General features: G+C 36.0%; 1 protein-coding gene across 1 annotated transcript in view; it reads left to right on the top strand.

Annotated features, from left to right (window-relative positions):
- Positions 1-574: 574 nt before the first annotated feature.
- Positions 575-23,780, top strand: part of LOC145484188 (tumor necrosis factor ligand superfamily member 15-like) — a 48,121-nt gene continuing 24,915 nt past the window's right edge. Inside the window, exons 1-2 of the mRNA XM_081462820.1 lie at positions 575-655; positions 870-941. Of these exons, the coding sequence (XP_081318946.1) occupies positions 575-655; positions 870-941 (153 nt within the window). The remainder of the gene's footprint in view (positions 656-869; positions 942-23,780) is intronic.

Below are 23,780 nucleotides of genomic sequence, written 5' to 3'. Positions count from 1 at the left end.
CTAATTTGAACTTTATTTCTTCATTCAGGACAACTATGCTGTGAGATTCCTGGAACGTAATTAATAGAGTCTACAGTAAAGGAAGAACGGTTTTAAACGGCTGAATAATCGAAAGTGAAGGCAAGGTGAAGAAAGGAATAAATGTCAGTGTTTATTGTACGATGTGTCACTTTGTTGTAATGTGTTACGAGAAAGAGTTAACTGAACGATATAAAAATTTTAAAGCCTCGGAAGAAATACTAAGTTAACCATAGATGCTAATTTAAAAAAAAATTCTGAAATGTTCCCGGCGTTTAGATAACATTAGAGAAGAGTTTTAGCCAAGACTAAAAGTAAGCAAATCGCCCAACACGAAGTAAATTCAAGTTCCTGATTTTCTAATATAAATAAGATGATTGACATCTCAGTCATACCAAACTATTCACCACATCATTGAAACAATAGGTAGAGATCTTTATTTACTAAGTCAACGTTCAAGATTTTACTTGCAATTATCTACAATAAATTAAAAAATTTGTTCCCATGCATTCAGTCAGTAACTTGTATCCGTTGAGTGAAGATTGTTGTACTGAAGATGAAGTTCGTTCTTGCCTTCGTTACCCTCGCCTGTGTCAACTTTTGCTTCTGCAGTGCTGGAATTGAAACTGTAAACCAAGTAAGACAGTCGATAGGTTTTCAAACTAAAAGTAATTACTTTATCCTAAAAAGTGGAAAGATCGCTTTATCGCTTTGCTTGACAATTTGGGCTAACCAGAATAGCTTTTTAGTTTTTCACTATATTCCGTTAAAAAATAGTTTTGCTGCAATTTTCTCTCACAACGAAACTCTTCTTGCTCCCAGTTTTCTAATCCCTTTTGTTTCCTTTATAGAAGGTATGCGCAACGCCAAGTAATCCAATCAACATTAACATCCACGCTGCCAAAAACAGGGACGGTATTAAGGTACGAGAATAAGTTAATTTTGTATTTTATATGGAGTATTAAGCAGCGTTAATTAAATACATAAAGAAGTCAGGAAAACATCCCGTCAGTGTCATTAATCTCATGGCAAAGTGTGATTAGGACGGATGGTGAAGCATAGGTAGGCTAATAAATTTGGTTAAATTCAAGTCCTCGATGTAGATGATCCGCTTCGGGTAAATGGTGTAGTTGGTATGGCTAGTGTTATTAAAACTGTTGATATCGTTGATGTAGTTAGTCTTGTTCATAATGTCAATGTAGCTAATGTAGCTGGTGTACTTTGATGTGGCTCATGTAGTTGTTGCTGCTAATGTAGTTGCAGTACCTGGTGCAGTTGATATGGTAACTGTAGTTAGTAGTTAATGTAGTTGGTGTAGTTGATGTAGTTAGTTTCGTTGGTGTAGTCGGTGTCATTGGTGTAGTTGGTGTAGTTGGTGTAGTTGATGTAGTTGGTGTAGTTGTTGTAGTTGATGTAGTTGGTGTAGTTGGTGTAGTTGTTGTAGTTGGTGTAGTTGATGTAGTTGATGTAGTTGATGTAGTTAGTGTAATTGGTGTAGTTGGTGTAGTTGATGTAGTTGGTGTAGTTGTTGTAGTTGGTGTAGTTGGTGTAGTTGGTGTAGTTGGTGTAGTTGTTGTAGTTGATGTAGTTGGTGTAGTTGGTGTAGTTGTTGTAGTTGGTGTAGTTGATGTAGTTGATGTAGTTGATGTAGTTAGTGTAATTGGTGTAGTTGGTGTAGTTGATGTAGTTGGTGTAGTTGTTGTAGTTGGTGTAGTTGGTGTAGTCGGTGTCATTGGTGTAGTTGGTGTAGTTAGTGTAGTTGATGTAGTTGGTATAGTTGGTGTAGTTGATGTAGTTGATGTAGTTAATGTAATTGGTGTAGTTGGTGTACTTGATGTAGTTGGTGTAGTTGTTGTAGTTGGTGTAGTTGATGTAGTTGGTGTAGTTGGTGTAGTTGGTGTAGTTGGTGTAGTTGGTATAGTTGGTGTAGTCGGTGTCATTGGTGTAGTTGGTGTAGTTGGTGTAGTTGATGTAGTTGGTATAGTTGGTGTAGTTGATGTAGTTGATGTAGTTAGTGTAATTGGTGTAGTTGATGTATTTGGTGTAGTTGTTGTAGTTGGTGTAGTTGATGTAGTTGGTGTAGTTGTTGTAGTTGGTATAGTTGGTGTAGTTGGTGTAATTAATGTAGTTAGTATAGTTGGTGTAGTTGGTATAGTTGGTGTAGTTGATGTAGTTGATGTAGTTAGTGTAATTGGTGTAGTTGATGTATTTGGTGTCGTTGTTGTAGTTGGTGTAGTTGATGTAGTTGGTGTAGTTGGTGTAGTTGTTGTAGTTGGTGTAGTTGGTGTAGTTGGTGTAATTAATGTAGTTGGTATAGTTGGTGTAGTTGGTGTAGTTGGTGTAGTTGATGTAGTTAGTGTAGTTGGTGTAAGTGATGTAGTTGGTATAGTTGGTGTAGTTGGTGTAGCTGGCAAAGTTGGTGTAGTTAGTGTAGTTAATGTAGTTGGTGTAGTTGGTGTAGTTAGTGGAGTTAACGTTGTTGGTGTAGTTGGTGTAGTTCATGTAGTTGGTGTAGTTGGCGTAGTTGGTGTAGTTAGTGTAGTTGATGTAGTTCATGTAGTTGGTGTAGTTGGCGTAGTTGGTGTAGTTAGTGTAGTTGGTGTACTTCATGTAGTTGGTGTAGTGAGTGGAGTTAACGTTGTTGGTGTAGTTGGTGTAGTTGGTGTAGTTGGTGTAGTTGATGTAGTTGGTGTAGTTGGTGTAGTTGGTGTAGTTGGTATAGTTGGTGTAGTCGGTGTCATTGGTGTAGTTGGTGTAGTTAGTGTAGTTGATGTAGTTGGTATAGTTGCTGTAGTTGATGTAGTTGATGTAGTTAATGTAATTGGTGTAGTTGGTGTACTTGATGTAGTTGGTGTAGTTGTTGTAGTTGGTGTAGTTGATGTAGTTGGTGTAGTTGGTGTAGTTGGTGTAGTTGGTATAGTTGGTGTAGTCGGTGTCATTGGTGTAGTTGGTGTAGTTGGTGTAGTTGATGTAGTTGGTATAGTTGGTGTAGTTGATGTAGTTGATGTAGTTAGTGTAATTGGTGTAGTTGATGTATTTGGTGTAGTTGTTGTAGTTGGTGTAGTTGATGTAGTTGGTGTAGTTGTTGTAGTTGGTATAGTTGGTGTAGTTGGTGTAATTAATGTAGTTAGTATAGTTGGTGTAGTTGGTATAGTTGGTGTAGTTGATGTAGTTGATGTAGTTGATGTAGTTGATGTAGTTAGTGTAATTGGTGTAGTTGATGTATTTGGTGTCGTTGTTGTAGTTGGTGTAGTTGATGTAGTTGGTGTAGTTGGTGTAGTTGTTGTAGTTGGTGTAGTTGGTGTAGTTGGTGTAATTAATGTAGTTGGTATAGTTGGTGTAGTTGGTGTAGTTGGTGTAGTTGATGTAGTTAGTGTAGTTGGTGTAAGTGATGTAGTTGGTATAGTTGGTGTAGTTGGTGTAGCTGGCAAAGTTGGTGTAGTTAGTGTAGTTAATGTAGTTGGTGTAGTTGGTGTAGTTAGTGGAGTTAACGTTGTTGGTGTAGTTGGTGTAGTTCATGTAGTTGGTGTAGTTGGCGTAGTTGGTGTAGTTAGTGTAGTTGATGTAGTTCATGTAGTTGGTGTAGTTGGCGTAGTTGGTGTAGTTAGTGTAGTTGGTGTACTTCATGTAGTTGGTGTAGTGAGTGGAGTTAACGTTGTTGGTGTAGTTGGTGTAGTTGGTGTAGTTGGTGTAGTTGATGTAGTTGGTGTAGTTGGTGTAGTTGGTGTAGTTGGTATAGTTGGTGTAGTCGGTGTCATTGGTGTAGTTGGTGTAGTTGGTGTAGTTGATGTAGTTGGTATAGTTGGTGTAGTTGATGTAGTTGATGTAGTTAGTGTAATTGGTGTAGTTGATGTATTTGGTGTAGTTGTTGTAGTTGGTGTAGTTGATGTAGTTGGTGTAGTTGTTGTAGTTGGTATAGTTGGTGTAGTTGGTGTAATTAATGTAGTTAGTATAGTTGGTGTAGTTGGTATAGTTGGTGTAGTTGATGTAGTTGATGTAGTTAGTGTAATTGGTGTAGTTGATGTATTTGGTGTCGTTGTTGTAGTTGGTGTAGTTGATGTAGTTGGTGTAGTTGGTGTAGTTGTTGTAGTTGGTGTAGTTGGTGTAGTTGGTGTAATTAATGTAGTTGGTATAGTTGGTGTAGTTGGTGTAGTTGGTGTAGTTGATGTAGTTAGTGTAGTTGGTGTAAGTGATGTAGTTGGTATAGTTGGTGTAGTTGGTGTAGCTGGCAAAGTTGGTGTAGTTAGTGTAGTTAATGTAGTTGGTGTAGTTGGTGTAGTTAGTGGAGTTAACGTTGTTGGTGTAGTTGGTGTAGTTCATGTAGTTGGTGTAGTTGGCGTAGTTGGTGTAGTTAGTGTAGTTGATGTAGTTCATGTAGTTGGTGTAGTTGGCGTAGTTGGTGTAGTTAGTGTAGTTGGTGTACTTCATGTAGTTGGTGTAGTGAGTGGAGTTAACGTTGTTGGTGTAGTTGGTGTAGTTGGTGTAGTTGGTGTAGTTGATGTAGTTGGTGTAGTTGGTGTAGTTGGTGTAGTTGGTGTAGTTGGTATAGTTGGTGTAGTCGGTGTCATTGGTGTAGTTGGTGTAGTTGGTGTAGTTGATGTAGTTGGTATAGTTGGTGTAGTTGATGTAGTTGATGTAGTTAGTGTAATTGGTGTAGTTGATGTATTTGGTATAGTTGTTGTAGTTGGTGTAGTTGGTGTAGTTGGTGTAGTTGTTGTAGTTGGTCTAGTTGGTGTAGTTGGTGTAATTAATGTAGTTGGTATAGTTGGTGTAGTTGGTATAGTTGGTGTAGTTGATGTAGTTAGTGTAATTGGTGTAGTTGATGTATTTGGTGTAGTTGTTGTAGTTGGTGTAGTTGGTGTAGTTGATGTAGTTGGTGTAGTTGGTGTAGTTGTTGTAGTTGGTGTAGTTGGTGTAGTTGGTGTAATTAATGTAGTTGGTATAGTTGGTGTAGTTGGTGTAGTTGGTGTAGTTGATGTAGTTGGTGTAGTTGGTGTAGTTGGTGTAATTAATGTATTTGGTGTAGTTGTTGTAGTTGGTGTAGTTGGTGTAGTTGGTGTAGTTGATGTAGTTGGTGTAGTTGGTGTAGTTGGTGTAATTAATGTAGTTGGTATAGTTGGTGTAGTTGGTGTAGTTGGTGTAGTTGTTGTAGTTGGTGTAGTTGGTGTAGTTGGTGTAATTAATGTAGTTGGTATAGTTGGTGTAGTTGGTGTAGTTGGTGTAGTTGGTGTAGTTGATGTAGTTGGTGTAGTTGGTGTAGTTGGTGTAATTAATGTAGTTGGTATAGTTGGTGTAGTTGGTGTAGTTGGTGTAGTTGTTGTAGTTGGTGTAGTTGGTGTAGTTGGTGTAATTAATGTATTTGGTGTAGTTGTTGTAGTTGGTCTAGTTGGTGTAGTTGATGTAGTTGGTGTAGTTCATGTAGTTGATGTAGTTCATGTAGTTGATGGAGTTGATGTAGTTCATGTAGTTGTTCTAGTTGATGTAGTTCATGTAGTTGATGTAGTTGATGTAGTTGGTGTTGTTCATGTAGTTGATGTAGTTCATGTAGTTGATGGAGTTGATGTAGTTCATGTAGTTGTTCTAGTTGATGTAGTTCATGTAGTTGGTGTAGTTGTTGTAGTTGATGTAGTTCATGTAGTTGATGTAGTTCATGTAGTTGATGTAGTTGATGTAGTTGGTGTAGTTCATGTAGTTGATGTAGTTCATGTAGTTGATGGAGTTGATGTAGTTCATGTAGTTGGTGTAGTTCATGTAGTTGGTGTAGTTGATGTAGTTGGTGTAGTTCATGTAGTTGGTGTAGTTCATGTAGTTGTTGTAGTTGATGTAGTTGGTGTAGTTCATGTAGTTGGTGTAGTTGTTGTAGTTGATGTAGTTCATGTAGTTGATGTAGTTCATGTAGTTGATGGAGTTGATGTAGTTCATGTAGTTGATGGAGTTGATGTAGTTGATGTAGTTGATGTAGTTGATGTAGTTGGTGTAGTTCATGTAGTTGGTGTAGTTGGTGTACTTGGTGTAGTTGGTGTAGTTGTTGTAGTTCATGTAGTTCATGTAGTTGATGGAGTTGATGTAGTTCATGTAGTTGGTGTAGTTGTTGTAGTTGATGTAGTTCATGTAGTTGATGGAGTTGATGTAGTTCATGTAGTTGGTGTAGTTGATGTAGTTGGTGTAGTTCATGTAGTTGGTGTAGTTCATGTAGTTGTTGTAGTTGATGTAGTTCGTGTAGTTCATGTAGTTGGTGTAGTTGTTGTAGTTGATGTAGTTCATGTAGTTGATGTAGTTCATGTAGTTGATGGAGTTGATGTAGTTCATGTAGTTGATGTAGTTCATGTAGTTGATGGAGTTGATGTAGTTCATGTAGTTGGTGTAGTTCATGTAGTTGGTGTAGTTGATGTAGTTGGTGTAGTTCATGTAGTTGGTGTAGTTGTTGTAGTTGATGTAGTTCATGTAGTTGATGTAGTTCATGTAGTTCATGTAGTTGGTGTAGTTGGTGTAGTTCATGTAGTTGGTGTAGTTGTTGTAGTTGATGTAGTTGATGTAGTTCATGTAGTTGGTGTAGTTCATGTAGTTGATGGACTTGATGTAGTTCATGTAGTTGGTGTAGTTCATGTAGTTGATGTAGTTGGTGTAGTTGGTGTAGTTCATGTAGTTGGTGTAGTTGTTGTAGTTGATGTAGTTCATGTAGTTCATGTAGTTGGTGTAGTTGTTGTAGTTGATGTAGTTCATGTAGTTGATGTAGTTCATGTAGTTGATGGAGTTGATGTAGTTGATGTAGTTGGTGTAGCTCATGTAGTTGGTGTAGTTGATGTAGTTCATGTAGTTGGTGTAGTTCATGTAGTTGATGGAGTTGATGTAGTTCATGTAGTTGGTGTAGTTGTTGTAGTTGATGGAGTTGATGTAGTTGGTGTAGTTCATGTAGTTGGTGTAGTTGATGTAGTTCATGTAGTTGGTGTAGTTCATGTAGTTGTTGTAGTTGATGTAGTTGGTGTAGTTCATGTAGTTGGTGTAGTTGTTGTAGTTGATGTAGTTCATGTAGTTGATGTAGTTGATGTAGTTGATGGAGTTGATGTAGTTGATGTAGTTGGTGTAGTTCATGTAGTTGGTGTAGTTGATGTAGTTCATGTAGTTGGTGTAGTTCATGTAGTTGATGGAGTTGATGTAGTTCATGTAGTTGGTGTAGTTGTTGTAGTTGATGGAGTTGATGTAGTTCATGTAGTTGGTGTAGTTGTTGTAGTTGATGTAGTTCATGTAGTTGATGTAGTTCATGTAGTTGTTGTAGTTGATGTAGTTGGTGTAGTTCATGTAGTTGGTGTAGTTGTTGTAGTTGATGTAGTTTATGTAGTTGCTGTAGTTGGTGTAGTTCATGTAGTTGTTGTAGTTGATGTAGTTGGTGTAGTTCATGTAGTTGGTGTAGTTGTTGTAGTTGATGTAGTTCATGTAGTTGATGTAGTTCATGTAGTTGATGGAGTTGATGTAGTTCATGTAGTTGTTCTAGTTGATGTAGTTCATGTAGTTGATGTAGTTGATGTAGTTGGTGTTGTTCATGTAGTTGATGTAGTTCATGTAGTTGATGGAGTTGATGTAGTTCATGTAGTTGTTCTAGTTGATGTAGTTCATGTAGTTGGTGTAGTTGTTGTAGTTGATGTAGTTCATGTAGTTGATGTAGTTCATGTAGTTGATGTAGTTGATGTAGTTGGTGTAGTTCATGTAGTTGATGTAGTTGATGTAGTTGATGGAGTTGATGTAGTTGATGTAGTTGGTGTAGTTCATGTAGTTGGTGTAGTTGATGTAGTTGGTGTAGTTCATGTAGTTGGTGTAGTTCATGTAGTTGTTGTAGTTGATGTAGTTGGTGTAGTTCATGTAGTTGGTGTAGTTGTTGTAGTTGATGTAGTTCATGTAGTTGATGTAGTTCATGTAGTTGATGGAGTTGATGTAGTTCATGTAGTTGATGGAGTTGATGTAGTTCATGTAGTTGATGTAGTTGATGTAGTTGGTGTAGTTCATGTAGTTGGTGTAGTTGGTGTAGTTGGTGTAGTTGGTGTAGTTGTTGTAGTTCATGTAGTTCATGTAGTTGATGGAGTTGATGTAGTTCATGTAGTTGGTGTAGTTGTTGTAGTTGATGTAGTTCATGTAGTTGATGGAGTTGATGTAGTTCATGTAGTTGGTGTAGTTGATGTAGTTGGGGTAGTTCATGTAGTTGGTGTAGTTCATGTAGTTGTTGTAGTTGATGTAGTTGGTGTAGTTCATGTAGTTGGTGTAGTTGTTGTAGTTGATGTAGTTCATGTAGTTCATGTAGTTCATGTAGTTGATGGAGTTGATGTAGTTCATGTAGTTGATGTAGTTCATGTAGTTGATGGAGTTGATGTAGTTCATGTAGTTGGTGTAGTTCATGTAGTTGGTGTAGTTGATGTAGTTGGTGTAGTTCATGTAGTTGGTGTAGTTGTTGTAGTTGATGTAGTTCATGTAGTTGATGGAGTTGGTGTAGTTGGTGTAGTTCATGTAGTTGGTGTAGTTGTTGTAGTTGATGTAGTTGATGTAGTTCATGTAGTTGGTGTAGTTCATGTAGTTGATGGACTTGATGTAGTTCATGTAGTTGGTGTAGTTCATGTAGTTGATGTAGTTGGTGTAGTTGGTGTAGTTCATGTAGTTGGTGTAGTTGTTGTAGTTGATGTAGTTCATGTAGGTCATGTAGTTGGTGTAGTTGTTGTAGTTGATGTAGTTCATGTAGTTGATGTAGTTCATGTAGTTGATGGAGTTGATGTAGTTGATGTAGTTGGTGTAGTTGATGTAGTTCATGTAGTTGGTGTAGTTCATGTAGTTGATGGAGTTGATGTAGTTCATGTAGTTGGTGTAGTTGTTGTAGTTGATGGAGTTCATGTAGTTGGTGTAGTTCATGTAGTTGGTGTAGTTGATGTAGTTCATGTAGTTGGTGTAGTTCATGTAGTTGGTGTAGTTGGTGTAGTTCATGTAGTTGGTGTAGTTGTTGTAGTTGATGTAGTTCATGTAGTTGATGTAGTTCATGTAGTTGATGGAGTTGATGTAGTTGATGTAGTTGGTGTAGTTGATGTAGTTGGTGTAGTGTATGTAGTTCATGTAGTTGGTGTAGTTCCTGTAGTTGATGGAGTTGATGTAGTTCATGTAGTTGGTGTAGTTGTTGTAGTTGATGTAGTTGATGTAGTTCATGTAGTTGGTGTAGTTGTTGTAGTTGATGTAGTTCATGTAGTTGATGTAGTTCATGTAGTTGATGGAGTTAATGTAGTTGATGTAGTTGGTGTAGTTCATGTAGTTGGTGTAGTTGATGTAGTTGGTGTAGTTCATGTAGTTGGTGTAGTTCATGTAGTTGTTGTAGTTGATGTAGTTGGTGTAGTTCATGTAGTTGGTGTAGTTGTTGTAGTTGATGTAGTTCATGTAGTTGATGTAGTTCATGTAGTTGATGGAGTTGATGTAGTTCATGTAGTTGGTGTAGTTGTTGTAGTTGATGTAGTTGATGTACTTCATGTAGTTAGTGTAGTTGTTGTAGTTGATGTAGTTGTTGTAGTTCATGTAGTTCATGTAGTTGATGTAGTTCATGTAGTTGGTGTAGTTGTTGCAGTTGGTGTAGTTGGTGTAGTTGGTGTAGTTGTTGTAATTGATGTAGTTGTTGTAGTTGATGTAGTTCATGTAGTTGATGTAGTTGATGTAGTTGGTGTAGTTGTTGTAGTTCATGTAGTTGGTGTAGTTGTTGTAGTTGTTGTAGTTGATGTAGTTCATGTAGTTGATGTAGTTGTTGTAGTTGATGTAGTTCATGTAGTTGATGGAGTTGTTGCAGTTGATGTAGTTGTTGTAGTTGATGTAGTTGATGTAGTTCATGTAGTTGGTGTAGTTGATGTAGTTCATGTAGTTGTTGTAGTTGATGTAGTTCATGTAGTTGGTGTAGTTGTTGTAGTTGATGTAGTTGATGTAGTTGTTGTAGTTGGTGTAGTTGATGTAGTTGTTGTAGTTGATGTAGTTCATGTACTTCATGTAGTTGATGTAGTTGATGTAGTTGGTGTAGTTGATGTAATTGATGTAGTTGATGTAGTTGATGGAGTTGTTGTAGTTGATGTAGTTGATGTAGTTGATGTAGTTGATGGAGTTGTTGTAGTTGATGTAGTTGTTGTAGTTGATGTAGTTGATGTAGTTGATGGAGTTGTTGTAGTTGATGTAGTTGTTGTAGTTGATGTAGTTGTTGTAGTTGATGTAGTTCATGTAGTTCATGTAGTTGGTGTAGTTGTTGTAGTTGATGTAGTTGATGTAGTTGATGTAGTTGGTGTAGTTGTTGTAGTTGATGTAGTTCATGTAGTTGGTGTAGTTGTTGTAGTTGATGTAGTTGTTGTAGTTGATGTAGTTCATGTAGTTGATGTAGTTCATGTAGTTGGTGTAGTTGTTGTAGTTGGTGTAGTTGGTGTAGTTGGTGTAGTTGTTGTAGTTGATGTAGTTGTTGTAGTTGATGTAGTTCATGTAGTTGATGTAGTTGATGTAGTTGGTGTAGTTGTTGTAGTTGATGTAGTTGGTGTAGTTGTTGTAGTTGTTGTAGTTGATGTAGTTCATGTAGTTGATGTAGTTGTTGTAGTTGATGTAGTTCATGTAGTTGATGGAGTTGTTGTAGTTGATGTAGTTGTTGTAGTTGATGTAGTTGATGTAGTTCATGTAGTTGGTGTAGTTGATGTAGTTGATGTAGTTGGTGTAGTTGTTGTAGTTGATGTAGTTGTTGTAGTTGATGTAGTTGATGTAGTTGATGTAGTTGTTGTAGTTGGTGTAGTTGATGTAGTTCGTGTAGTTGATGTAGTTGATGTAGTTGTTGTAGTTGATGTAGTTCATATAGTTGATGGAGTTGTTGTAGTTGATGTAGTTGTTGTAGTTGATGTAGTTGATGTAGTTCATGTAGTTGGTGTAGTTGATGTAGTTGATGTAGTTGTTGTAGTTGATGTAGTTGATGTAGTTGGTGTAGTTGTTGTAGTTGATGTAGTTGATGTAGTTGTTGTAGTTGGTGTAGTTGATGTAGTTGTTGTAGTTGATGTAGTTCATGTAGTTCATGTAGTTGATGTAGTTGATGTAGTTGGTGTAGTTGATGTAGTTGATGTAGTTGATGTAGTTGATGGAGTTGTTGTAGTTGATGTAGTTGATGTAGTTCATGTAGTTGATGGAGTTGTTGTAGTTGATGTAGTTGTTGTAGTTGATGTAGTTGATGTAGTTGATGGAGTTGTTGTAGTTGATGTAGTTGTTGTAGTTGATGTAGTTGTTGTAGTTGATGTAGTTCATGTAGTTCATGTAGTTGGTGTAGTTGATGTAGTTCATGTAGTTGTTGTAGTTGATGTAGTTGATGTAGTTGGTGTAGTTGTTGTAGTTGATGTAGTTGATGTAGTTGATGTAGTTGATGGAGTTGTTGTAGTTGATGTAGTTGATGTAGTTCATGTAGTTGATGGAGTTGTTGTAGTTGATGTAGTTGTTGTAGTTGTTGTAGTTGATGTAGTTCATGTAGTTGATGGAGTTGTTGTAGTTGATGTAGTTGTTGTAGTTGGTGTAGTTGATGTAGTTCATGTAGTTGGTGTAGTTGTTGTAGTTGATGTAGTTTTTGTAGTTGATGTAGTTCATGTAGTTGATGGAGTTGTTGTAGTTGATGTAGTTGTTGTAGTTCATGTAGTTGGTGTAGTTGATGTAGTTCATGTAGTTGGTGTAGTTGTTGTAGTTGATGTAGTTGATGCAGTTGTTGTAGTTGATGTAGTTGTTGTAGTTGATGTAGTTCATGTAGTTGGTGTAGTTGTTGTAGTTCATGTAGTTGATGTAGTTCATGTAGTTCATGTAGTTGGTGTAGTTGTTGTAGTTGATGTAGTTCATGTAGTTGGTGTAGTTGTTGTAGTTGATGTAGTTGTTGTAGTTGATGTAGTTCATGTAGTTGATGGAGTTGTTGTAGTTGATGTAGTTGTTGTAGTTGATGTAGTTGTTGTAGTTGATGTAGTTCATTTAGTTGGTGTAGTTGTTGTAGTTGATGTAGTTGTTGTAGTTGATGTAGTTCATGTAGTTGATGGAGTTGTTGTAGTTGATGTAGTTGTTGTAGTTGATGTAGTTGTTGTAGTTGATGTAGTTCATGTAGTTGGTGTAGTTGATGTAGTTGATGTAGTTGGTGTAGTTGGTGTAGTTGATGTAGTTGTTGTAGTTGATGTAGTTGTTGTAGTTGATGTAGTTCATGTAGTTCATGTAGTTGGTGTAGTTGTTGTAGTTCATGTAGTTCATGTAGTTGATGTAGTTGTTGTAGTTGATGTAGTTCATGTAGTTGGTGTAGTTGTTGTACTTGATGTAGTTGATGTAGTTCATGTAGTTGGTGTAGTTGATGTAGTTCATGTAGTTGGTGTAGTTGTTGTAGTTGATGTAGTTGTTGTAGTTGATGTAGTTGATGTAGTTGGTGTAGTTGTTGTAGTTGATGTAGTTGATGTAGTTGTTGTAGTTGATGTAGTTGTTGTAGTTGATGTAGTTCATGTAGTTGGTGTAGTTGTTGTAGTTCATGTAGTTGATGGAGTTGTTGTAGTTGATGTAGTTGGTGTAGTTGTTGTAGTTGATGTAGTTCATGTAGTTGATGGAGTTGTTGTAGTTGATGTAGTTGTTGTAGTTGATGTAGTTCATGTAGTTGGTGTAGTTGTTGTAGTTGATGTAGTTGATGTAGTTGATGTAGTTGATGTAGTTGTTGTAGTTGATGTAGTTCATGTAGTTGGTGTAGTTGTTGTAGTTCATGTAGTTCATGTAGTTGGTGTAGTTGTTGTAGTTGATGTTGTTGATGTAGTTGTTGTAGTTGATGTAGTTGTTGTAGTTGATGTAGTTCATGTAGTTGATGTAGTTGTTGTAGTTGATGTAGTTGTTGTAGTTGATGTAGTTCATGTAGTTGGTGTAGTTGTTGTAGTTGATGTAGTTGATGTACTTGTTGTAGTTGATGTAGTTGTTGTAGTTCATGTAGTTCATGTAGTTGTTGTAGTTGATGTAGTTCATGTAGTTCATGTAGTTGGTGTAGTTGTTGTAGTTGATGTAGTTGTTGTAGTTGATGTAGTTCATGTAGTTGATGTAGTTCATGTAGTTGGTGTAGTTGTTGTAGTTGATGTAGTTGTTGTAGTTGATGTAGTTCATGTAGTTGATGTAGTTGGTGTAGTTGTTGTAGTTGATGTAGTTGATGTAGTTGATGGAGTTGTTGTAGTTGATGTAGTTGTTGTAGTTGATGTAGTTGTTGTAGTTGGTGTAGTTCATGTAGTTGATGGAGTTGTTGTAGTTGATGTAGTTCATGTAGTTGATGTAGTTGATGTAGTTGATGTAGTTGGTGTAGTTGTTGTAGTTGATGTAGTTGTTGTAGTTCATGTAGTTCATGTAGTTGATGGAGTTGTTGTAGTTGATGTAGTTCATGTAGTTGGTGTAGTTGTTGTAGTTGATGGAGTTGTTGTAGTTGGTGTAGTTGTTGTAGTTGATGTAGTTGTTGTAGTTCATGTAGTTCATGTAGTTGATGGAGTTGTTGTAGTTGATGTAGTTCATGTAGTTGGTGTAGTTGTTGTAGTTGATGTAGTTGTTGTAGTTGATGTAGTTGTTGTAGTTGATGTAGTTCATGTAGTTGATGGAGTTGTTGTAGTTGATGTAGTTCATGTAGTTGGTGTAGTTGTTGTAGTTGATGTAGTTGTTGTAGTTGATGTAGTTGTTGTAGTTGATGTAGTTCATGTAGTTGATGGAGTTGTTGTAGTTGATGTAGTTGATGTAGTTGGTGTAGTTGTTGTAGTTGATGTAGTTGTTGTAGTTGATGTAGTTGTTGTAGTTGATGTAGTTCATGTAGTTGATGTAGTTGTTGTAGTTGATGTAGTTCATGTAGTTGGTGTAGTTGTTGTAGTTGATGTAGTTGATGTAGTTGATGTAGTTGTTGTAGTTGATGTAGTTGTTGTAGTTGATGTAGTTGTTGTAGTTGATGTAGTTCATGTAGTTGATGTAGTTGTTGTAGTTCATGTAGTTCATGTAGTTGGTGTAGTTGTTGTAGTTGATGTAGTTGATGTAGTTGGTGTAGTTGTTGTAGTTGGTGTAGTTGTTGTAGTTGATGTAGTTGTGGTAGTTGATGTAGTTGTTGTAGTTGATGTAGTTCATGTAGTTGATGGAGTTGTTGTAGTTGATGTAGTTGTTGTAGTTGATGTAGTTCATGTAGTTGGTGTAGTTGTTGTAGTTGATGTAGTTGATGTACTTGTTGTAGTTGATGTAGTTGTTGTAGTTCATGTAGTTCATGTAGTTGTTGTAGTTGATGTAGTTCATGTAGTTGGTGTAGTTGATGTAGTTGTTGTAGTTGATGTAGTTCATGTAGTTGGTGTAGTTGTTGTAGTTGATGTAGTTGATGTACTTGTTGTAGTTGATGTAGTTGTTGTAGTTCATGTAGTTGATGGAGTTGTTGTAGTTGATGTAGTTGTTGTAGTTGATGTAGTTCATGTAGTTGGTGTAGTTGTTGTAGTTGATGTAGTTGATGTACTTGTTGTAGTTGATGTAGTTGTTGTAGTTCATGTAGTTGATGTAGTTGTTGTAGTTGATGTAGTTCATGTAGTTGATGTAGTTGTTGTAGTTGATGTAGTTCATGTAGTTGATGTAGTTGTTGTAGTTGATGTAGTTCATGTAGTTGGTGTAGTTGTTGTAGTTGATGTAGTTGATGTAGTTGATGTAGTTGTTGTAGTTGATGTAGTTGTTGTAGTTGATGTAGTTGTTGTAGTTGATGTAGTTGTTGTAGTTGATGTAGTTGTTGTAGTTGATGTAGTTCATGTAGTTGATGTAGTTGTTGTAGTTGATGTAGTTGTTGTAGTTGTTGTAGTTGATGTAGTTCATGTAGTTGGTGTAGTTGTTGTAGTTGATGTAGTTGTTGTAGTTGATGTAGTTGATGTAGTTGTTGTAGTGGATGTAGTTGTTGTAGTTTTTGTAGTTGATGTAGTTCAGGTAGTTGGTGTAGTTGTTGTAGTTGATGTAGTTGTTGTAGTTGATGTAGTTCATGTAGTTCATGTAGTTGGTGTAGTTGTTGTAGTTGATGTAGTTGTTGTAGTTGATGTAGTTCATGTAGTTGATGTAGTTGTTGTAGTTGATGTAGTTGTTGTAGTTGTTGTAGTTGATGTAGTTGATGTAGTTGTTGTAGTTGATGTAGTTCATGTAGTTGATGTAGTTGTTGTAGTTGATGTAGTTGTTGTAGTTGTTGTAGTTGATGTAGTTCATGTAGTTGGTGTAGTTGTTGTAGTTGATGTAGTTGTTGTAGTTGTTGTAGTTGATGTAGTTCATGTAGTTGGTGTAGTTGTTGTAGTTGATGTAGTTGTTGTAGTTGATGTAGTTCATGTAGTTCATGTAGTTGATGTAGTTGTTGTAGTTGATGTAGTTCATGTAGTTCATGTAGTTGATGTAGTTGTTGTAGTTGATGTAGTTCATGTAGTTCATGTAGTTGGTGTAGTTGTTGTAGTTGATGTAGTTGATGTAGTTCATGTAGTTGATGTAGTTCATGTAGTTGATGTAGTTGTTGTAGTTGATGTAGTTGTTGTAGTTGTTGTAGTTCATGTAGTTCATGTAGTTGGTGTAGTTGTTGTAGTTGTTGTAGTTGATGTAGTTCATGTAGTTGATGTAGTTGTTGTAGTTGATGTAGTTCATGTAGTTGATGTAGTTGTTGTAGTTGATGTAGTTGTTGTAGTTGTTGTAGTTGATGTAGTTCATGTAGTTGGTGTAGTTGTTGTAGTTGATGTAGTTGTTGTAGTTGATGTAGTTCATGTAGTTGGTGTAGTTGTTGTAGTTGGTGTAGTTGTTGTAGTTGATGTAGTTCATGTAGTTGGTGTAGTTGTTGTAGTTGATGTAGTTGTTGTAGTTGATGTAGTTCATGTAGTTGGTGTAGTTGTTGTAGTTGGTGTAGTTGTTGTAGTTGATGTAGTTCATGTAGTTGGTGTAGTTGTTGTAGTTGATGTAGTTGTTGTAGTTGATGTAGTTGGTGTAGTTGTTGTAGTTGATGTAGTTGTTGTAGTTGATGTAGTTCATGTAGTTGGTGTAGTTGTTGTAGTTGATGTAGTTGATGTAGTTGTTGTAGTTGATGTAGTTGGTGTAGTTGTTGTAGTTGATGTAGTTGTTGTAGTTGATGTAGTTGATGTAGTTCATGTAGTTGTTGTAGTTGATGTAGTTGTTGTAGTTGTTGTAGTTGATGTAGTTCATGTAGTTGGTGTAGTTGTTGTAGTTGATGTAGTTGTTGTAGTTGATGTAGTTCATGTAGTTGATGTAGTTGTTGTAGTTGATGTAGTTGTTGTAGTTGTTGTAGTTGATGTAGTTCATGTAGTTGATGTAGTTGATGTAGTTGATGTAGTTGTTGTACTTAATGTAGTTCATGTAGTTGGTGTAGTTGTTGTAGTTGATGTAGTTGTTGTAGTTGATGTAGTTCATGTAGTTGGTGTAGTTGTTGTAGTTGATGTAGTTGTTGTAGTTGATGTAGTTCATGTAGTTGGTGTAGTTGTTGTAGTTGATGTAGTTGTTGTAGTTGATGTAGTTCATGTAGTTGGTGTAGTTCTTGTAGTTGATGTAGTTGATGTAGTTGATGTAGTTGATGTAGTTGATGTAGTTGATGTAGTTCATGTAGTTGGTGTAGTTGTTGTAGTTGATGTAGTTGTTGTAGTTGATGTAGTTGATGTAGTTGATGTAGTTGATGTAGTTGATGTAGTTCATGTAGTTCATGTAGTTGGTGTAGTTGTTGTAGTTGATGTAGTTGTTGTAGTTGATGTAGTTCATGTAGTTGGTGTAGTTGTTGTAGTTGATGTAGTTGATGTAGTTGATGTAGTTGATGTAGTTAATGTAGTTGATGTAGTTGATGTAGTTGATGTAGTTGATGTAGTTCATGTAGTTCATGTAGTTGGTGTAGTTGTTGTAGTTGATGTAGTTGATGTAGTTGATGTAGTTCATGTAGTTGGTGTAGTTGTTGTAGTTGGTGTAGTTGTTGTAGTTGATGTAGTTGTTGTAGTTGATGTAGTTCATGTAGTTGGTGTAGTTGTTGTAGTTGATGTAGTTGTTGTAGTTGATGTAGTTCATGTAGTTGATGTAGTTGTTGTAGTTGGTGTAGTTGATGTAGTTGATGTAGTTCATGTAGTTGATGTAGTTCATGTAGTTGGTGTAGTTGTTGTAGTTGATGTAGTTGTTGTAGTTGATGTAGTTGGTGTAGTTGTTGTAGTTGATGTAGTTGTTGTAGTTGATGTAGTTCATGTAGTTGGTGTAGTTGTTGTAGTTGATGTAGTTGATGTAGTTGATGTAGTTGATGTAGTTGTTGTAGTTAATGTAGTTCATGTAGTTGGTGTAGTTGTTGTAGTTGATGTAGTTGTTGTAGTTGATGTAGTTCATGTAGTTGGTGTAGTTGTTGTAGTTGATGTAGTTGTTGTAGTTGATGTAGTTCATGTAGTTGGTGTAGTTGTTGTAGTTGATGTAGTTGTTGTAGTTGATGTAGTTCATGTAGTTGGTGAAGTTCTTGTAGTTGATGTAGTTGATGTAGTTGATGTAGTTGATGTAGTTGATGTAGTTGATGTAGTTCATGTAGTTGGTGTAGTTGTTGTAGTTGATGTAGTTGATGTAGTTGATGTAGTTGATGTAGTTGATGTAGTTGATGTAGTTGATGTAGTTCATGTAGTTCATGTAGTTGGTGTAGTTGTTGTAGTTGATGTAGTTGTTGTAGTTGATGTAGTTCATGTAGTTGGTGTAGTTGTTGTAGTTGATGTAGTTGATGTAGTTGATGTAGTTGATGTAGTTAATGTAGTTGATGTAGTTGATGTAGTTGATGTAGTTGGTGTAGTTGATGTAGTTGATGTAGTTGATGTAGTTGATGTAGTTCATGTAGTTCATGTAGTTGGTGTAGTTGTTGTAGTTGATGTAGTTGTTGTAGTTGATGTAGTTCATGTAGTTGGTGTAGTTGTTGTAGTTGATGTAGTTGATGTAGTTGATGTAGTTGATGTAGTTAATGTAGTTGATGTAGTTGATGTAGTTGATGTAGTTCATGTAGTTCATGTAGTTGGTGTAGTTGTTGTAGTTGATGTAGTTGATGTAGTTGATGTAGTTCATGTAGTTGGTGTAGTTGTTGTAGTTGGTGTAGTTGTTGTAGTTGATGTAGTTGTTGTAGTTGATGTAGTTCATGTAGTTGGTGTAGTTGTTGTAGTTGATGTAGTTGTTGTAGTTGATGTAGTTCATGTAGTTGATGTAGTTGTTGTAGTTGGTGTAGTTGATGTAGTTGATGTAGTTCATGTAGTTGATGTAGTTCATGTAGTTGGTGTAGTTGTTGTAGTTGATGTAGTTGTTGTAGTTGATGTAGTTGGTGTAGTTGTTGTAGTTGATGTAGTTGTTGTAGTTGATGTAGTTCATGTAGTTGGTGTAGTTGTTGTAGTTGATGTAGTTGATGTAGTTGATGTAGTTGATGTAGTTGTTGTAGTTAATGTAGTTCATGTAGTTGGTGTAGTTGTTGTAGTTGATGTAGTTGTTGTAGTTGATGTAGTTCATGTAGTTGGTGTAGTTGTTGTAGTTGATGTAGTTGTTGTAGTTGATGTAGTTCATGTAGTTGGTGTAGTTGTTGTAGTTGATGTAGTTGTTGTAGTTGATGTAGTTCATGTAGTTGGTGTAGTTCTTGTAGTTGATGTAGTTGATGTAGTTGATGTAGTTGATGTAGTTGATGTAGTTCATGTAGTTCATGTAGTTGGTGTAGTTGTTGTAGTTGATGTAGTTGTTGTAGTTGATGTAGTTGATGTAGTTGATGTAGTTGATGTAGTTGATGTAGTTGATGTAGTTCATGTAGTTCATGTAGTTGGTGTAGTTGTTGTAGTTGATGTAGTTGTTGTAGTTGATGTAGTTCATGTAGTTGGTGTAGTTGTTGTAGTTGATGTAGTTGATGTAGTTGATGTAGTTGATGTAGTTAATGTAGTTGATGTAGTTGATGTAGTTGATGTAGTTGGTGTAGTTGATGTAGTTGATGTAGTTGATGTAGTTGATGTAGTTGATGTAGTTGATGTAGTTGATGTAGTTCATGTAGTTGGTGTAGTTGTTGTAGTTGATGTAGTTGTTGTAGTTGATGTAGTTCATGTAGTTGGTGTAGTTGTTGTAGTTGATGTAGTTGATGTAGTTGATGTAGTTGTTGTAGTTAATGTAGTTCATGTAGTTGGTGTAGTTGATGTAGTTGTTGTAGTTGATGTAGTTCATGTAGTTGATGTAGTTGATGTAGTTGATGTAGTTGATGTAGTTGTTGTAGTTGATGTAGTTGATGTAGTTGATGTAGTTGTTGTAGTTAATGTAGTTCATGTAGTTGGTGTAGTTGGTGTAGTTGTTGTAGTTGATGTAGTTGATGTAGTTGATGTAGTTGATGTAGTTGATGTAGTTCATGTAGTTGGTGTAGTTGTTGTAGTTGATGTAGTTGATGTAGTTGATGTCGTTGATGTAGTTGATGTAGTTGTTGTAGTTAATGTAGTTCATGTAGTTGGTGTAGTTGTTGTAGTTGATGTAGTTGTTGTAGTTAATGTAGTTCATGTAGTTGGTGTAGTTGTTGTAGTTGATGTAGTTGTTGTAGTTGATGTAGTTCATGTAGTTGGTGTAGTTGTTGTAGTTGATGTAGTTGATGTAGTTGTTGTAGTTGATGTAGTTCATGTAGTTGGTGTAGTTGTTGTAGTTGATGTAGTTGGTGTAGTTGTTGTAGTTGTTGTAGTTGATGTAGTTCATGTAGTTCATGTAGTTGGTGTAGTTGTTGTAGTTGATGTAGTTGTTGTAGTTGATGTAGTTCATGTAGTTGGTGTAGTTGGTGTAGTTGATGTAGTTGGTGTAGTTGTTGTAGTTGATGTAGTTGTTGTAGTTGATGTAGTTCATGTAGTTGTTGTAGTTGTTGTAGTTGATGTAGTTGATGTAGTTCATGTACTTGGTGTAGTTGATGTAGTTGATGTAGTTCATGTAGTTCATGTAGTTGGTGTAGTTGGTGTAGTTGGTGTAGTTGTTGTAGTTGGTGTAGTTGGTGTAGTTCATGTAGTTGGTGTAGTTGTTGTAGTTGATGTAGTTGTTGTAGTTGATGTAGTTGGTGTAGTTCATGTAGTTCATGTAGTTGGTGTAGTTGATGTAGTTGATGTAGTTGGTGTAGTTGTTGTAGTTGATGTAGTTCATGTAGTTGGTGTAGTTGATGTAGTTCATGTAGTTGGTGTAGTTGTTGTAGTTGATGTAGTTGTTGTAGTTGATGTAGTTCATGTAGTTGGTGTAGTTGGTGTAGTTGTTGTAGTTGATGTAGTTCATGTAGTTCATGTAGTTGGTGTAGTTGATGTAGTTCATGTAGTTGGTGTAGTTGTTGTAGTTGATGTAGTTGTTGTAGTTGATGTAGTTCATGTAGTTGGTGTAGTTGGTGTAGTTCATGTAGTTGGTGTAGTTGTTGTAGTTGATGTAGTTGTTGTAGTTGATGTAGTTCATGTAGTTCATGTAGTTGGTGTAGTTGTTGTAGTTGATGTAGTTCATGTAGTTGGTGTAGTTGTTGTAGTTGATGTAGTTGTTGTAGTTGATGTAGTTCATGTAGTTGGTGTAGTTGGTGTAGTTGGTGTAGTTGTTGTAGTTGATGTAGTTGATGTAGTTCATGTAGTTGGTGTAGTTGTTGTAGTTGATGTAGTTGTTGTAGTTGATGTAGTTCATGTAGTTCATGTAGTTGGTGTAGTTGTTGTAGTTGATGTAGTTGTTGTAGTTGATGTAGTTCATGTAGTTGGTGTAGTTGGTGTAGTTCATGTAGTTGGTGTAGTTGTTGTAGTTGATGTAGTTGTTGTAGTTGATGTAGTTCATGTAGTTCATGTAGTTGGTGTAGTTGTTGTAGTTGATGTAGTTGATGTAGTTGGTGTAGTTGTTGTAGTTGATGTAGTTGTTGTAGTTGATGTAGTTCATGTAGTTGGTGTAGTTGTTGTAGTTGATGTAGTTGTTGTAGTTGATGTAGTTCATGTAGTTGGTGTAGTTGTTGTAGTTGATGTAGTTGTTGTAGTTGATGTAGTTCATGTAGTTGGTGTAGTTGGTGTAGTTGGTGTAGTTGTTGTAGTTGATGTAGTTGATGTAGTTCATGTAGTTGGTGTAGTTGTTGTAGTTGATGTAGTTGTTGTAGTTGATGTAGTTCATGTAGTTCATGTAGTTGGTGTAGTTGTTGTAGTTGATGTAGTTCATGTAGTTGGTGTAGTTGTTGTAGTTGATGTAGTTGTTGTAGTTGATGTAGTTCATGTAGTTGGTGTAGTTGTTGTAGTTGATGTAGTTGATGTAGTTGTTGTAGTTGGTGTAGTTGTTGTAGTTGATGTAGTTCATGTAGTTGGTGTAGTTGTTGTAGTTGATGTAGTTGATGTAGTTGTTGTAGTTGGTGTAGTTGTTGTAGTTGATGTAGTTCATGTAGTTGGTGTAGTTGTTGTAGTTGATGTAGTTGTTGTAGTCTATGTAGTTCATGTAGTTGGTGTAGTTGTTGTAGTTGATGTAGTTGTTGTAGTTGATGTAGTTCATGTAGTTGGTGTAGTTGTTGTAGTTGGTGTAGTTGTTGTAGTTGATGTAGTTCATGTAGTTGGTGTAGTTGTTGTAGTTGATGTAGTTGTTGTAGTTGATGTAGTTCATGTAGTTGGTGTAGTTGTTGTAGTTGATGTAGTTGATGTAGTTGTTGTAGTTGATGTAGTTGTTGTAGTTGATGTAGTTCATGTAGTTCATGTAGTTGTTGTAGTTGATGTAGTTGTTGTAGTTAATGTAGTTCATGTAGTTGGTGTAGTTGTTGTAGTTGATGTAGTTGTTGTAGTTGATGTAGTTCATGTAGTTGGTGTAGTTGGTGTAGTTGGTGTAGTTGTTGTAGTTGATGTAGTTGATGTAGTTCATGTAGTTGGTGTAGTTGTTGTAGTTGATGTAGTTGTTGTAGTTGATGTAGTTCATGTAGTTGGTGTAGTTGGTGTAGTTGGTGTAGTTGTTGTAGTTGATGTAGTTGTTGTAGTTGATGTAGTTGGTGTAGTTGTTGTAGTTGATGTAGTTGTTGTAGTTGATGTAGTTCATGTAGTTGATGTAGTGCATGTAGTTGGTGTAGTTGTTGTAGTTGATGTAGTTGATGTAGTTGATGTAGTTGATGTAGTTGTTGTAGTTAATGTAGTTCATGTAGTTGGTGTAGTTGTTGTAGTTGATGTAGTTGTTGTAGTTGATGTAGTTCATGTAGTTGGTGTAGTTGTTGTAGTTGATGTAGTTGTTATAGTTGATGTAGTTCATGTAGTTGATGTAGTTGATGTAGTTGGTGTAGTTGTTGTAGTTGATGTAGTTGTTGTAGTTGATGTAGTTGGTGTAGTTGTTGTAGTTGATGTAGTTGTTGTAGTTGATGTAGTTCATGTAGTTGGTGTAGTTGTTGTAGTTGATGTAGTTGATGTACTTGATGTAGTTGATGTAGTTGTTGTAGTTGATGTAGTTCATGTAGTTGGTGTAGTTGTTGTAGTTGATGTAGTTGTTGTAGTTGATGTAGTTCATGTAGTTGGTGTAGTTGTTGTAGTTGATGTAGTTGTTGTAGTTTTTGTAGTTCATGTAGTTCATGTACTTCATGTAGTTGGTGTAGTTGATGTAGTTGGTGTAGTTGGTGTAGTTGGTGTAGTTGTTGTAGTTGATGTAGTTGTTGTAGTTGATGTAGTTCATGTAGTTGGTGTAGTTCTTGTAGTTGATGTAGTTGATGTAGTTGATGTAGTTGATGTAGTTGATGTAGTTGATGTAGTTCATGTAGTTGGTGTAGTTGTTGTAGTTGATGTAGTTGTTGTAGTTGATGTAGTTGATGTAGTTGATGTAGTTGATGTAGTTGATGTAGTTGATGTAGTTCATGTAGTTGGTGTAGTTGTTGTAGTTGATGTAGTTGTTGTAGTTGATGTAGTTCATGTAGTTGGTGTAGTTGTTGTAGTTGATGTAGTTGATGTAGTTGATGTAGTTGATGTAGTTAATGTAGTTGATGTAGTTGATGTAGTTGATGTAGTTGGTGTAGTTGATGTAGTTGATGTAGTTGATGTAGTTGATGTAGTTGATGTAGTTGATGTAGTTGATGTAGTTGATGTAGTTCATGTAGTTGGTGTAGTTGTTGTAGTTGATGTAGTTGTTGTAGTTGGTGTAGTTGTTGTAGTTGATGTAGTTGATGTAGTTGATGTAGTTGTTGTAGTTAATGTAGTTTATGTAGTTGGTGTAGTTAATGTAGTTCATGTAGTTGATGTAGTTCAGGTAGTTGGTGTAGTTGTTGTAGTTGATGTAGTTGATGTAGTTGATGTAGTTGATGTAGTTGATGTAGTTGATGTAGTTGTTGTAGTTGATGTAGTTGGTGTAGTTGTTGTAGTTGATGTAGTTGTTGTAGTTAATGTAGTTCATGTAGTTGGTGTAGTTGTTGTAGTTGATGTAGTTGTTGTAGTTGATGTAGTTCATGTAGTTGGTGTAGTTGGTGTAGTTGTTGTAGTTGATGTAGTTCATGTAGTTCATGTAGTTGGTGTAGTTGATATAGTTGATGTAGTTGGTGTAGTTGTTGTAGTTGATGTAGTTGTTGTAGTTGATGTAGTTCATGTAGTTGGTGTAGTTGGTGTAGTTCATGTAGTTGGTGTAGTTGTTGTAGTTGATGTAGTTGTTGTAGTTGATGTAGTTCATGTAGTTCATGTAGTTGGTGTAGTTGTTGTAGTTGATGTAGTTCATGTAGTTGGTGTAGTTGTTGTAGTTGATGTAGTTGTTGTAGTTGATGTAGTTCATGTAGTTGGTGTAGTTGTTGTAGTTGATGTAGTTGTTGT

Source organism: Orbicella franksi, chromosome 4 (genome assembly GCF_964199315.1).
Source record: "Orbicella franksi chromosome 4, jaOrbFran1.1, whole genome shotgun sequence".
In the NCBI taxonomy this organism is placed as follows: Eukaryota; Metazoa; Cnidaria; class Anthozoa; order Scleractinia; family Merulinidae; genus Orbicella; species Orbicella franksi.
The sequence above is the reverse complement of the archived record's forward strand: the minus strand, read 5'-3'. Positions and strand labels throughout refer to the sequence as shown.